This window comes from Onychomys torridus, chromosome 15 (assembly GCF_903995425.1).
Source record: "Onychomys torridus chromosome 15, mOncTor1.1, whole genome shotgun sequence".
In the NCBI taxonomy this organism is placed as follows: Eukaryota; Metazoa; Chordata; class Mammalia; order Rodentia; family Cricetidae; genus Onychomys; species Onychomys torridus.
The window spans coordinates 68855039-68869529 of record NC_050457.1 but is presented as its reverse complement, the minus strand read 5'-3'; the positions used below and the strand labels follow the sequence as shown (position 1 = coordinate 68869529).

At 41.1% G+C, this 14491-nt stretch overlaps 1 protein-coding gene across 3 annotated transcripts in view; it reads right to left on the bottom strand.

Moving 5' to 3' along the window:
• The window catches only part of Ctnnd2 (catenin delta 2), an 872325-nt gene that overhangs the window by 245028 nt on the left and 612806 nt on the right, over nt 1-14491 (bottom strand). For all 3 annotated transcript variants that reach the window (XM_036206872.1, XM_036206873.1, XM_036206874.1), the window contains one exon: nt 11007-11139. In XM_036206872.1, the coding sequence (XP_036062765.1) occupies nt 11007-11139 (133 nt within the window). The remainder of the gene's footprint in view (nt 1-11006; nt 11140-14491) is intronic.

The following is a 14491-nucleotide window of genomic DNA, read 5'->3' as shown; positions in this document are numbered from 1 at the left end:
TCAAGTGGTTCATGGTCACTGTGAATAACTGGCCTATGCTATTCTCATCCTATTTCTCTCTCTCTCTTTCTTTATCGAAGTCTTCCTTCCCCTCTTGTGGTATAATCAGGTCAGTTGTAAAACAAAACACAAAGTACCAATGACTTTCTGTTGGCAGATTACAAAAGAGTGTAATAATTCTCTCTTTGTTCTGTCATTTAAAATATAAGCATAAGCCAAATGAAGTATTGACAAGATTTACTACTGACAAATTTAAAACTGACAGTCCAGTGTCCTCTACAGGCTCAGGATAAAACACAGTCCAGTAGTTTTAAAGACCATGGACCCATTTGTTGAGTGTCTGAAATACTTTGATATTGATCTTTAGATCAGAATTATGAATATTAACTTTTTTTCAAAGACATTTTTATTTCACATGCATGGGTGTTTTGCTTGCATGTATGTCTGTGTACCATGTGTGAACAGTGCATGTAGAGGCCTGGAGATGATATTGGATCCTCTGGAACTGTAGTCAAAAATAGTTAGCTACCATGTGGACTGGGAACCAAAACTTGGTGTTTTGTAAGAGCAACAAGTGCTCTTAACTGCTGAGCCAACTCTCCAGGCCCACTATGAATATTAACTTTCTGGTGAATCTAAAACCCTTTATTTTGTAGCTCATAGCTAATAAAAGTATTCTTACTTTTCGTTTCTGAAGAATCCCCCTTTCATTCCCCGAGATCCCTCCAGTTCTTTCTAACAATGTCCAAGTACAATTACAAGATAAAGCCCAGATGTGAACATGGGGCCTAATTCTCACTCGGCCCTGCCCCTTGCCAACAGTCCCCAAATGTCTCCATGTAAAATCAAATTAAAATTCTCTGGGATGACCTTGGGCATAATCACAACTTCTTAAACACAAAAACCCTAACCTCCTCTGAAACAACCTGTGGGTTGTGACTTCAAAGGCTGTGTATATAATGTAGTAGTTATGTACAACCTAGAAGCAGTAAATGCTCAGATGAACAGCCAAAGAATAATTCAAATTCTAATGTGTAATGAATCTGAGGAGTCCCTGGCAGTGTGCATCTGGGCTGCACTGTATAGCTTCATGGTAGCCTTGGCTCTGGATACACACGGAACTTCACAGTACACACATTTTCATGCCATACAATGCCAGTAACTGCTGCTCTAACATGTTTTGAGATGACAATATCTCATGAAACACAGTGTTTTTGCATAGTACACAGTATCCTGCTCTCATAGAAACACCATGGTTCAGCTATGGAAAACAAAGATTTTTAGTGTTTTCCTAGTATTGTTCCTCAGCAAGTAAGTACAAGATTGATGTATCTTTGAATTGTGTTGTGTTAGAAAGTTTGATTTTTAAATTGATGTTTGAGTTGGGATTAGGATAGAATTTTCAATAATTTCTGAAATGCTTCTGAACACCTTTGCAACACTTACACATATGTATTTATACAAGGAGGTAGTCTCAATGACAACTATAAATTCAAAAGAATGATGAACCCTGAAAAACATAAACTACATCTACATCCTATAGCATTAAATATTCAGCTAAGTTTTGCTTATGTAAAAATAATTAAGCTTATCAGGCTCATTAGTATTGAAAATTTGTTAACATTATAGGTCTATAAAAGAATTGCTTTTAAAAATGTTTTATTATCACTAAATATTTTTATATAGACCTATTTTATACATTACCCACTGTGGGAAATACAGTCTTCATTGTCCTTAAGTCCTTGTTCTAGATTATCGATTATATCATCTGTAGTTGTTGACCTGTCCTCACTCCCACTCTAAAACCCATGAAGACATCATGCAGAGACCATGACTTCCCTTGAGGTAGACTGCTGAAGGTATTCACAAATTCCTACTAGAACAATCACAGTCCATTTTATAACTACACAGATACTGGATATCATAGTATTATTTACTCTCATTTAGATTTCAAGGGAAATTTTGGCTTAACAAAGCTCTAGTGAATTCTGTTGGGAAGGTTGTCTTTTCATACATCATTGTTAACCAAGTCAATACATTCAATCATAACATTCTGTTTTTCTAAATAGTTATGGAAATTAAAATGAGCCTAACAGAGATCCTTGGGGAATACAGAAAGCATCTTGTATGAACATTCATAGTGTATAGCTTTAGGGAAAAAAAAAAGAACAAAAAAACCAAACACTTCCAAGAGGGCCATGTGGAACCTAGAGAGCAAGGTCCTTCCACATCGGTTTAGCTATCGGGATAGGAAGATTTGAGTCTTTTGATATAGAATGAAATGGCGTGATAACACCATCAAATTTGGGACTCAAGAATGAGGTCAAGTTCACTTATTGAGGACAGATTCATGACAGCAGAGGCAGCAGACACCACTGGTTAGCACATAGACGAGATGGAAACCCACAGGAGAGTGTACTGTGCATGAACAAAGTATGTTGTCCAAGCCTTCCTGCGGGATTGCATTTGGTGGTTTGAAAAAGTATTTTCCTTAGCTCTGTGACATGGGAACCTAGAGAATTTTAAAAGGAAAAACTATAAAGGTGGCAGATAAACAAGATATGCCTTCCGTGGTTCGATGATTTAGAGATTTTTCTTCCAGCATGGAAGTGAGGCCTCAGGGTGATGAGATGGCAGCAATTCAGAATCAATGGCTACTAGGAGGTGAGAGGCCAGGGCTTTCCTGCTACTGCTCTCAAAGGAAAAAAAAGTAGAAAATGCTGGGTGAGGCAGTTCAGGTTGCATATAAAGTTGATCACATTCTCAGAGATGGACTCATGCTTCAGCTACAGGTCTATTTAAAAACATAGGAAATACTTCATCTCCATAAATGTGACAAGGAAAATGGAGCACAGTAGCACATGGCTTTACTTGAGAGGTGGAGGCAGGAGAAGGAGTTCAAGATCAGCTTACATGACATGAGACCTTGTCAGAAAAAATAAACTGTACCAAGGGGAAAAAACCTAGAGAGAAATCCCTGTGTCACACACACACTAGGAACCAACTGACATCAGGAATGCTATTTGTTTCCCTTTCTCATAACTGTAAAGACTAGGAACTATTCCAGGAATGGGCAAGTAAAGAGGATCCATTCAAATAGGAGGAGAGTGTGACCCACAAAGGAAATGAAATTAAAGCAACCCACTGTAAAACTAAACAAACCAAGACTAGTAATGCCTCAGACATAGCTTGAGGGACACCAGCTGCATGGCTGTTCACGGACACGGAGCTTTTGAGGTGGCTCTAGGCTCATCCTTATCTTGCAGAGAGATCAAATACCTGGAGTTTCTTGTCCTGACACTGGGTTGCTAAATTCTACTCCAACAGTGGTCTGACTCCTTGATGTCCACCTGCTTCCTGAAAGGGTCTCAATGTTCAATGGTTACACAGACTCAAGTCTGGCCATGTTTCCATTCAGAGCCTCATTCCTCACCCCACTCGACTCCACCCTCTGTGTCCAACATTCCCTTACAGAGTAGGCTGGATGCACTCAATACCCACTCAACTCTCCTTCCTTCTTGCTCTGTATCTTTTTCCTCTGCTGGAGTGGCACAGGGGATAGCATATCTGCTGATTCAAAGGCAAGTCATGAGGACACCATCTTTTCTCTGGGGCATCTGTGCTGAGGTGGTTTGTGGGACACAGAATGGCCTGTCTGAGTTGCTGAGGCCCTCTGGTGCCTGCAGTGGGCAGTCTCAATCTGTGTCTGATGCTCGCAGCTGTCTTCACCCCCACAGTGCTGCGATGCAGAAGGAATACATCGGACACCTCTTTGCTCCTAACCTCTTCTCTCTTCCATAACCTTGTGATGGTCCACCTGGAGGAATCCTGACATCTTAGGTCAGTCCTAGATCACCAGGACTAACTGCACCCTCATTTCACCCCTCCCTATGATCTGGAAACACAGGGAAAGACACCAGATATGAACCCAAGGAAGCTGGGCTTCCTATAAATACTACGGCTCTTCCATTCTTCCATCCCATCCTTCTCAAGTGGCATTTCTGTCCTTTATGCTGCTCCCATGAAAGTGGTCCTGAAGCCACTGAAGAGACTATCAAGCTACAGTTCTATCAAGAACTGGGTCCTTTTAGAATTAGTCCTGGTACTCATGAACTACTCATTTGTAGTGGGCAAGATAATTGCTCATATCTGTATGCTGTGTCCTCTGGGGCTGTGAGAAGTACCTACTTGGCATATCAAATAAGTCACACAAAAGTGTCATGCTGGTATCTGAGGTTTTCAGGACACCCACAAGGAAGTCCTTAGTCAGCCCTTAGGAAAAACTTCCAAGGCCAGACAAGCCTGACTGAGGGAGGGATGCCCTGGCTGGCTCAGGCCCAGGGGGAAAGGATAGAGAAGAGACAGGAGCAGGAGATGGTGGCTGGGTACCAGAGCAGGTGATGAAGAGATGCATGGGATGGGGTTAGGCCTCCTTTCTTTAAGTAGAAAAGCCTCTTAGTATCCAGCTCCTGGTGTCTCTAAAGGTCTCTGTCTCCACTGCTTTCTCCACATTCCAAAGGATCATAATTTTGCCTTCCTCCCTCACCCATCATGCCTCCGTGGAACCATATTTGTCTTCTTTATTTCTAATTCTGCTGCAGCCTGTTAACAATATTGCCAGCCTATTATCTCCTCCACTGAGGGTGAGTCACGGTCCTTTCCCTTTGAGGTCCCACAACTGGTGCTCCACCTCTTCCATCACCCTTCATGTGTGAAGGACCAGCTTTCAGGAAATTAGAAAAAAAATGTATCAGCCATCATTGTCACTCATTCTATATTAGCTCTGGCAGCACTGTGCTCACAGTGGACCACACATCATTTTCCTCCTGTGTCTGCAAGGCTGTGATCGTTGCAAGCTTTCAGCTTTCCACAGAGCTAACCATAGACCCAACTATTGCCTGAAGCACATTTCCTCGGAAGTCTGTTCCTTCTCCTGCCTTGACTGTAGCTGACGGGTATCCTTGGAAACAGGTCCCATAGCAGTATTTGTCAACATCACCACCCTCTTTTCAGCGTCCCCTAGCTGATAGCAGCAGATCTCGGGAGATGGACAAGCAAAGAGGGTGTCCACACACGCTGTTGTCTATGAAACCAGAACACTGGTTTCACATGAAACGACTATAAAGTTTTCCAGTTGGTATCTGCTCTTTGCTGTCAGCTCAGTGGTGTCCTTGCCACAAGGACACAGAGCCCCCAGGCCACCACTCAGCCTGGTCGTCTAGGACTCAGAGAGGGTAGCTGTTTCCTCACGGTCACGGAGCCACATAGTGGTACAACAACCAGAGTTCAAACACCAGCTCCAGTGCCCTTTTGGTAAGAGCAGTGACATTCTCCTTCCTGATGCCTAGCAACAGAATACAGGCTCCCTGAGAACGAAATGAGGAACAACTTACAATGAGGGTAGACAAGGGATCATTCAAAGGCAATTGAGCAAAAAAAAAAAAAAAAAAAGGATAGAACCTTCCCTTGTACTACATGAGGTAGAAAGAATCAGAAGTGAAAGGAAATCAGGAAATACTTTACATGCAGTAGACAGGAATGAGTCCCAATCTCTTCAACATCTGAAATGTTTTAAATCGGTCTGAAGAAAACATAATTATGGAGAAAGGGACATTTATGAAGATCAATTTTTGTGTTCCAGTTAAATAAAGACACTTTCAACTTTGAAAAATATTATAAATGATATAAATTGGATATTATATGCATGCATGCATGCATATGTACACACACACACACACACACACACACACGCACACACGCACACAGACATATACCTGGGAGTGGTAACACATATCTATAATCTCAAATAACCTCAGCACTCAGAAGGCTGAGGATGAAATAAAAGCTAGCCTGGGCTACATGGTGAGCCCTTGTCTTAAGAGAAAGAAAAAGAAGTTCCATAGGTACATATAAATAAAACCCTCAGAGCTGAAGGGCTAACTCTTCCACCACCTTTAAGTGGGTTCATTTGTGGGCAGTATTTTTCTGGCAAACTCTGACTTTCTGTTTTCTTTTCTTTCTTTTTTTTAACTTGGGGTATTCATTGCAGAAAGCAGCTAGCCACCCTAACTGGACTTTAGTTCTTATTCCAAGCACCGTGGAGCTGTATTCTGCCCTCCTGTGTGTGTAATTCCTCGTATGACAATGTGCTGCTTACATATGCTTGTCTGGTGGGTGTGGATTCCTTAACCTACACATTAGTAACATTTGAATCTCTCCTTTAACACAAACCCAGCTGTGAATCGCCTTTCTCTATGTCCACTAACTAGAATTACCTTTCTGTAACAAAAAGAGTATGCTTTAGGAACTGGAATGGCATCATCGGGAAGGGTAGTTTGGAGATAGGCAAACACAATCCAGATCGTTTTCCTAGTACAGTCTTGGAATGGCTTAAGTTTAGCAATAGTTTCTTCAGATACTTGAGTTGCATATTTTATAGCCAAGCTAATTTTTCTTATAAGGAGGAATCAGGTCAAAACTCTACATTAATATTCATTACTGGTAGATTTAGGCTTTTTGTCAAAGTTTCCCACATGTGGGAGGTCACATTACAATGTTTGAGTTTCTAGAAAAACAACGCATTCATGAGTTTATTTAATAGAAAGCATATCCTTAATGTAAACATTTAACACTTTTATTAAACTAATTTATGTTTAATTAATTGATTTTATTACATTTAATTTAAACAGATAATAGAATACAATATTAATGTTTTAATATTAAAAACAATCCTTTGCTGTGACTTAGAAGGGCAGACATATTTTTTAATGTCTAGGATGCGCATTATTTAAATGCAACTGAAGAGCACAGACATGTGTGTGTGTGTGTGTGTGTGTGTGTGTGTGTATGTTTCTAGTATGTAAATATCTCCATGTGTGAATAGCAAAGCTCATCTTCTTGTCTACTCAATGGTATATACAAAAGAAGACATGGGGAAAAAAAAAAGGCAGGAAGGAAGAACAGAGAAAAACCAAAAATCTTTCAACTGACAAAGGCTTTTGGTATTATCTCCAAATCAATGACATGCTCTTAGTAGGCTTAACTGAACTGAAGAGAATTCCTCAGAAAGGATTGATGAAAAATGCTCAAAAGTTATCCATATTGATGAACTTCCTCGGATATGCTTGCAGTCCATTCACCTGAGTAAGCTTCCATGCCCCATGTTCCTCTGACTTCAAGTTATTTTACTGTGACATCTGCAGCAATTACCACACATGGAAAGCACTGTTCACATTTGACTGACATCTACCCAAGCTGCTCAGGCCCCTGCCTATTTAAAGGACTACTTAAATATCAGATGCCTATCAGGTGCACATACTACATTGTGAGAATCCCGACATCTTCTCCATCCCTTCTGCTTCCTCTGATCTCTTTTAATGTTTCTTCAGCTGCTTTTCTTGTGATCTTGCCTTAGACTCTGAAGGAGCTGTGTGTAACCCTCCCATCTCTCCCAATCTTCAGGTGCTTGCTGATCTTCAAAGTATGTGCACTTAATGTCCTACCCTAGATTGGGACACCTGGTGGGATGCAAAGTTCACTTTAGTCACTGGACACTGTCAAGCTGACACTGCCTCGCTCTAACTCCTCAGCTTTGCTGCACTGCAGGGAGCTACATGGATGCTCATATTCAACTTTATTAGCTCCATAGGAAAAGGTAAAGGGCTGGCTTTCATCTGCTGATTTAAGGAAGTGAGTCCAAGACTTTGTCCCTGTAAGTTCCAGCATCATTCTGAACAAAACTGAATTTTTTAAACTTCATTATAAGAAAACTGTACAAAACACCATGATGAGGAATGAGGGAGCTATGATTTATGGCCCTCTGTGTAGAGGAGATTTAATTCTGCCTTCTGCTCAATGGCCTATCCATTGTGTGAGCAAAGTCAATACCAATAATGAAATGTAGACTGAAGGGCTAAATCAATTCAATAAAATGCAATAGAAAGACTAGAGGACTGAGTAAATTTGGAAAGGCTAGTGCCTGCCAGATTAGTATTTGGACAACAGGTAATTACAAAAATCAATACCTGTATATGAAAACATGACAAGCAGCCATCCATCGCAAAGCAGGGAGTAATTACTAACAGTCTGGACTCCAAGTAACGATAAGAAGACAAAACAAGTCCATGGAGAATTCGTATTAGACTTTACACATTTGTGTGTGCATAGGCTAATATGTGTATGTACACCTCTCCATATGACCACAGGAAGTGAGGGGGGCAACTTACACTTCATGCTCTCAGCTCAGTGTTAACTCATGCCCTCAATCCTATACTATACTTCCCTAGTCTTCCTTCTTATCCAGCTCATGGGAACCAGAGGACAGTCATCATGGGAACCCAGAGCTGAGGATGGGGTACCCATGGGGAGGGGGAGTTCTATTGATAATATTAACTGTCCTTCAAGTGCTGGCTGTTGGAAAAAACTCCAAAAACTGAAAGGTGGCTTAGGCAGCTCAATGACACCACAAAAGAAAGAATTATATGTGCACACACACATACATATGACATGCTCATACTTCCACACACTCACACACACACACACACACACTGACATATACAGACATATATAAGAACATGCACACTTACATATACATGGGCATACACACATATATACACAGACATACTCATGCCTACATGTGCTCACAAGCACACTGGCATATAACATAGACACGTTCACATTGACATCTACATACAAGTTCTCATACTCTAATGTGTAATTCCATTCATAAGATAAAACTGTAACTTAATGTCTTGGGTTCCTAGACACAAAACTATGGATAAAGTATGTTCACTCATTAATCTGTCTGCTTAAATCAAGTCCTTTAATCCCACAGAGATCCTATAAACAGTTTCAGTATCACTAGTTGTTTCATGCACATGTTTCTACTCGTATTCTTCTTTCTTTTAAAAATTATTTACATTAAAACTTAATTACATCATTTCCCTGCTCCCCATTCTTCCACTATTTTAAAGATACAGAAAGAGGTTCTGGAAGACAGTAGCTTCTGTTCCAGATGACAGCTTGGTTGCTGGCATGGGAAGCTTCTTCCATCTGATTTGATGGATATGTTGGCTCCTCTTCAGTGCACAGCCTCTGTACACCACAGGGTACAGAGCACAATTCCAATAGAGCAACAAGTAAGTCTGAGATCTGTTTTTGGGCTGCATGGCAGCTGATAGGCCTCAAGGGCAGTCCACAGAGCATGTGTGCGGAGCTAGGTAGACAAGCGAGTTCATTCTGCATTGGGCCATGGTGGCTGTGCAGCCTGACCGGATGACTTCCTTTCCTGATGTTTGACTTCTGAAAGCATAGAAGCTGCCACTCCCCCTTTCCCTTCTGTCCCTCATCCAAGCAACATGATAGAAAGCTCACATTTCCCCCTTTGACACAAGCAGGAGATTCAAATCAGAGGAGGCCCAGTCTGCAGATATGAACCCACTGCCCAGCCATTCACAGTGCTGAGCCAGTGTCCTTTCCAAATCTCTTGGAAGCCACATCTGGACTATGCAAGAGCTGCTCTGTTCATTCCTGAAAGCCTCATCATGTGAGCAACATGCCTTGCAATATGTTCTTGGGGTCTGAGGGATGTCAGAAACTCAATATCAGCCCAGATTTGGGGCAGAAACACAGCCCACATAGGACTGATACACCAAGTGCTCTTGTATTAACATTTTGCCAACAACAAACAAGAAGCTTTCATGACCTTGAGGGGAACTCCAAAGGTCTCCTCTTAGAATATTATCAGTATGTGGCACCCTACTCTGCCCTTCACTTTGCATGATGACTAGGCATCGGGGTGTGTATGTGTCAAAGCAGGGATCCTAAGATGGTGTCTACAAGGAACATCTGTCATATAACCTTAATGTGATTTAGGTCATCTTAACAGTAGGTACATTTTTACATTTAAAAACTATCCTTGCTTAGCATTTAAGGTCAGATAATTCTATGCTGTCTGTGGCTGCCCTGCACAGTACAGGATGCTCTGTGGCATTGCTGGTCTCTGCCCATGAAGTACCAGTTTTAACCCCCCCCCCCACAATTGTGACAATTCAAACTGCACCCAGCCACCAAATCACAGCTTTCTGAGAACTAGAAAGAAATATGGTTTTTCTGATGGTGGGCACGAACCAACTTCTTAAAGGAAAATCTGCTGGGCTACATGTATCCAAATGTAAGGAAGGCAAAGTCCACAATAAATTGCAAAGACATCCTTGCATCTTTTCCTTTCACTGTGAAACCAGTTTGGCTCATGCTCAAAATTGCTTACATGCTATGGAGATGCCTCATTATAGTTTATAAAATCTTTAAAAAATTTGATTACTCAGCTCCTTGCAAGCCAACACTTATCCTCTATCTGAAAAAAGAATTTGAGTTAGCTGCAGTGACCACAGTAATTTTCCAGAAATAAAACACACTACAATGTTGTACATACCTTAGGGTATTCCAAAAGCATGGAGCATTTTAACAACCATTTATGTGATGGACACAGACAACAGGCTCTTTAATGGATCACATATATCCATATTATATCCACTGCTGCTTTTGTAAATGGCTCAGAACATTTGGTTATAGGGCAAAGCCTATAGCGCTCATCCTACTAACAAGTTCTCGAAGCCAGACAGGCCATCATGAATCCTGACAATAATTTGAGGAGATAACAATTGATGTCTTGCATTTTTTCAGTCTTGGGAGACAGATTATTCACAAAGACAGAATTAGGAAAAGGAAGACAAATCATAGCAGTGTGAGGCACTGAAACCTCAGCTTCTGTCAGACGGGCAGGCATGCCTGGTCCTCTCATCCTCTGTATTCAAACAGAAAAGGTGGATGCACACATATACATACAACTCCACAACAAGCTCTATGTCTCCATCTCAAGGATAAGTCTACCAGTCAATGGTGTAATTTTCATTTTCCTGTATCTTTTTCTGTCTGATGTGATTCTAAACATACCTAAGTACTTATGAACCCAACACCACTCCCTTGATGATGCTTGGAACGCTTACCTCTGCTTTAATTTTATTGTCTCCAAAACAGAGGTGCTGTAAGTAAGCTGCTGCATTGGATTGGACGGAAGGGAACTGATGCTGCAACATCTGTATCACTTCAGGCAGCTCTGGGTCTCTCCATCCAAACTCCCTGTATGAAAGGAAGCAGGAGAACATGAGGAATCAAGCCCAGCACAGGCAATTCTCTCCTAATACCCACTAAATGTGCTCAGCAGTCAAGAGAACACTTCACAATGACTGTGCTGGCTTCCTCACACATACATGGGTTCAGTGCAGAAAGGGTTTCTGAAAAGATCTTAGGTACCAGCTTTTTAGCATCCACATCTGTATACATTCATACTACATGAAGAGTACATACATGTGATCTACCTGTCTCAATTGAAAAGTTACAGAATATTAGGAAAAGATAACTTACCCCCCCCCCCCATTTTTTCACTTGGGCTTAATTGAGTAGAGAACAAACACATTGTTCTAATATATGATTTCAAAAGGCTGGCATACAGCATTTGCCGACACCATCAAATGAGAAAAACAATGGGTACAATCCAATACGCCACAAGAGCAGGTGAGCACACTGATACTGTTCCTTTACTATTGCCATTTTCAAAGCCTTTTAAGAGATGAAATGAAACCAAGAGAGAGAGAGTAGACCCTGTAAATGATTAACCCAGGTTGAAAGTGTAGTAGTAGCATGACGACTTCAAAAAGGTAAACTACTTATTTGAAGAGTTTTTCAATGCATGCTAGCAAATTTTATGTGTCTCCTCTTTCTTTATGTGTACTTTTCCTAACAAAAAGGAAAAATCAGCCCAAGAAGCTGGTTCTTTATTTACTTCCAGGATATATGCTCCGCTCCAAAATTTACAACTAAACTCACTTTTTTTGTGTGGTCTGTAAGAATGTTATTCTTTGAAGTTTCTCAGCTCCCTCAGGTAGACCATGTAACCATGTGTGGTGAACTCTGTGGGTTCTAATCTTAGAAATCAGAGAGCTGATTATTTTAAACAGAGAAATAAAAAGCAACCTCTGAGACCACAGACAAAAACCTGACCTCAGAAGCCACAATGGGGACTATTTATCTGAGAGGAGAAATGGGTGACTTCGCAGCCACTCCCACTTCCGGCGATGTGACTCAAAAGCATCCTCCTACCGCTGCAGGCCAAAGCTGCTGCCTGAGCAGAGGAGCCGAGAGAAATGAGGCAGAGAAGGTAAACACCGAGGTTAAACGTTTCCTGGCAGGGCAGACTCTAACCTGTCCTCCGTATCTCTCCTTTCTCACAACTGGTGGAACTGTCCCACAAGCCCCGAAGCATGCTGGTGCTGAAGACAGATGGGGTAGAGAGGCTTCTGAAGATGGTTAGTTTTTACCGGGGGAGATAAAGCATTTGATTTCATGTGGAGGAAGTCTTCAATGCACTTGCACTCAGCTTTCTGCTGACAAATTTCCCAAAAGACAGACAGCACATATTTGCTGAAAATAATTAAGAGATGGCTGGGACTGAATTCTCCTTGCTTATGTGATCACAGAAGAAAATAATTACGGGTCAAAACATGAGAAGTCTGTTTTCCTCTCAATTGAATTTCCCTTTGTGGAATGATTCCAGATCACCTCTGTAAATTAAAAAACAAAAACAAAAACACTGTCCTCACAATAGTAGCCCAGTAGAATTATATTCTTTATGTAAATGAAGCCCAAATCTACAGAGAACCTATAAAACTTCCAAGCAAAGACATTGCATTCCTAAGATGAATTTAGGTAAACTTACACTTTCAGAAAGCAATTAGCAAAGAACTCATTCCAGCCTATTTTATAAACCGGATAGCAATTGCTGTATTAGCTAATGGCTTATAGGGCATACATCAAGAACATTTTTATTTATTTATTTTTTTTGAGCAAGACCTCCAGGAAGGAAGTCTTAGGGGTCCTTGAACATCTGTATGTACATGAATGTGTACATACATGCATGTACACACACACACACACACACACACACACACACACACACACACACACACTAGACTCATGTGTGGCAGGTGAACATTCCAAACTGTTCTTGGACAGGTGAAAGGAAGGACGGCTGCTGCTGCTCACTCATTCCCCATCCGCAGCCTCTGGAATCACTTCCCCCTCAATGCTCTTCTAGACATTTCAGTGTGATTTTGACTTCACTCTCTGATTCAGACCTTCCAAAGATCCCACCATGTTGGAACACAGGCTCACAGATCCCCCATGACCTTCTATACTCTCCTGCCTCTGTACACTGATATGGTGGGGGAGTCACTGGCTGAGTGGATGCTCACTGAGCCCATCTGTTGGAGTGAGATAATAGTTCCTACCTTAGAGTACTGGTGGGATGGTTAGCAATAATAGTTACAGCTGGCACCCAGTGTGGGCCCTCTAGAAATGTCAGGGATTCCATATAACTAGATGAAGGAGAAAAGAATAAGAATAAGAACCATCTATAATTCCTAGAAGGTGAACTCATAACTGTCATTTGTTACTGGGCTTTACTCTGGAAATGTTAATGGACTGGAGAATATGCAAATGTAACCTTTCTCCATTAAAGCTTGTCGCATAGACCAACAACATTGTGACTACACCCTCCCTCATGTATGGACTGTCTGCATTAAGATCACAAGGCAATGCATAGAGCTAAATAGCTAGCAGTTTTGAAATTCCTTACTGTGTCATGCTGGCACCAAAATCAAAGAGTTGGTGGGCTGTCACAACATTTTATCAGGTCCCCCAAGGAAAAGAACTTGAGGACAACCAGGGTCCTCACAATTCAAATTTCACTTTTAGCAAAGGTTCTTGTCAGAGTGGACACTCTCCCTTTGACTACAGCATGAACAATTTCACTGGTGCCTGTTTGTACTTAATGTAAGAAATCTCAACCATGCGTGTATGCGTGCATGTGTGTGTGTGTGTGTGTGTGTGTGTGTGTGTGTGTGTGTGCATTGTTGGGGTATGTGTGTATATGTAAGTGTGTAAGCACACATGTGCAAGTGTGGGGAAATGAGAAGCAGACATGAGGGGACCTCCTCACTTGCCCTCTATTTTATTATTTTTGAGGCAGAGCATCTCACTGAACCATTGATTCATATAGGCTCTGGATGCCCCTCTCATTCACAAGCTCTGAGATTACTGGAGCTTGTTGATGAACACACTCTTTTTTTAAATGGGAGTACTTGGAATCTACATTCTGTTCCTTATACTTGCAGGGAAGACACTTTGCCAACTAAACCATCTCCTCTAGGCCCATAATCATTATAAACTTTTTAACTCTAAAAGTTTTAAAGAATGAACTAATATTAATTTTTAGATCCAAAGCTGTGAGGTAGGCTGTTTTGTTCTTTATTTCATTTTATCTTGAAAAAGTTTGGAGTGGTTCAGAGGTGATGAAATTAGGAAGTAGGCAGAAGGTTTTCATTAATAATAAAAAGGAGATATTCCCATTTTCTTTAACCAAAATGAAATTATG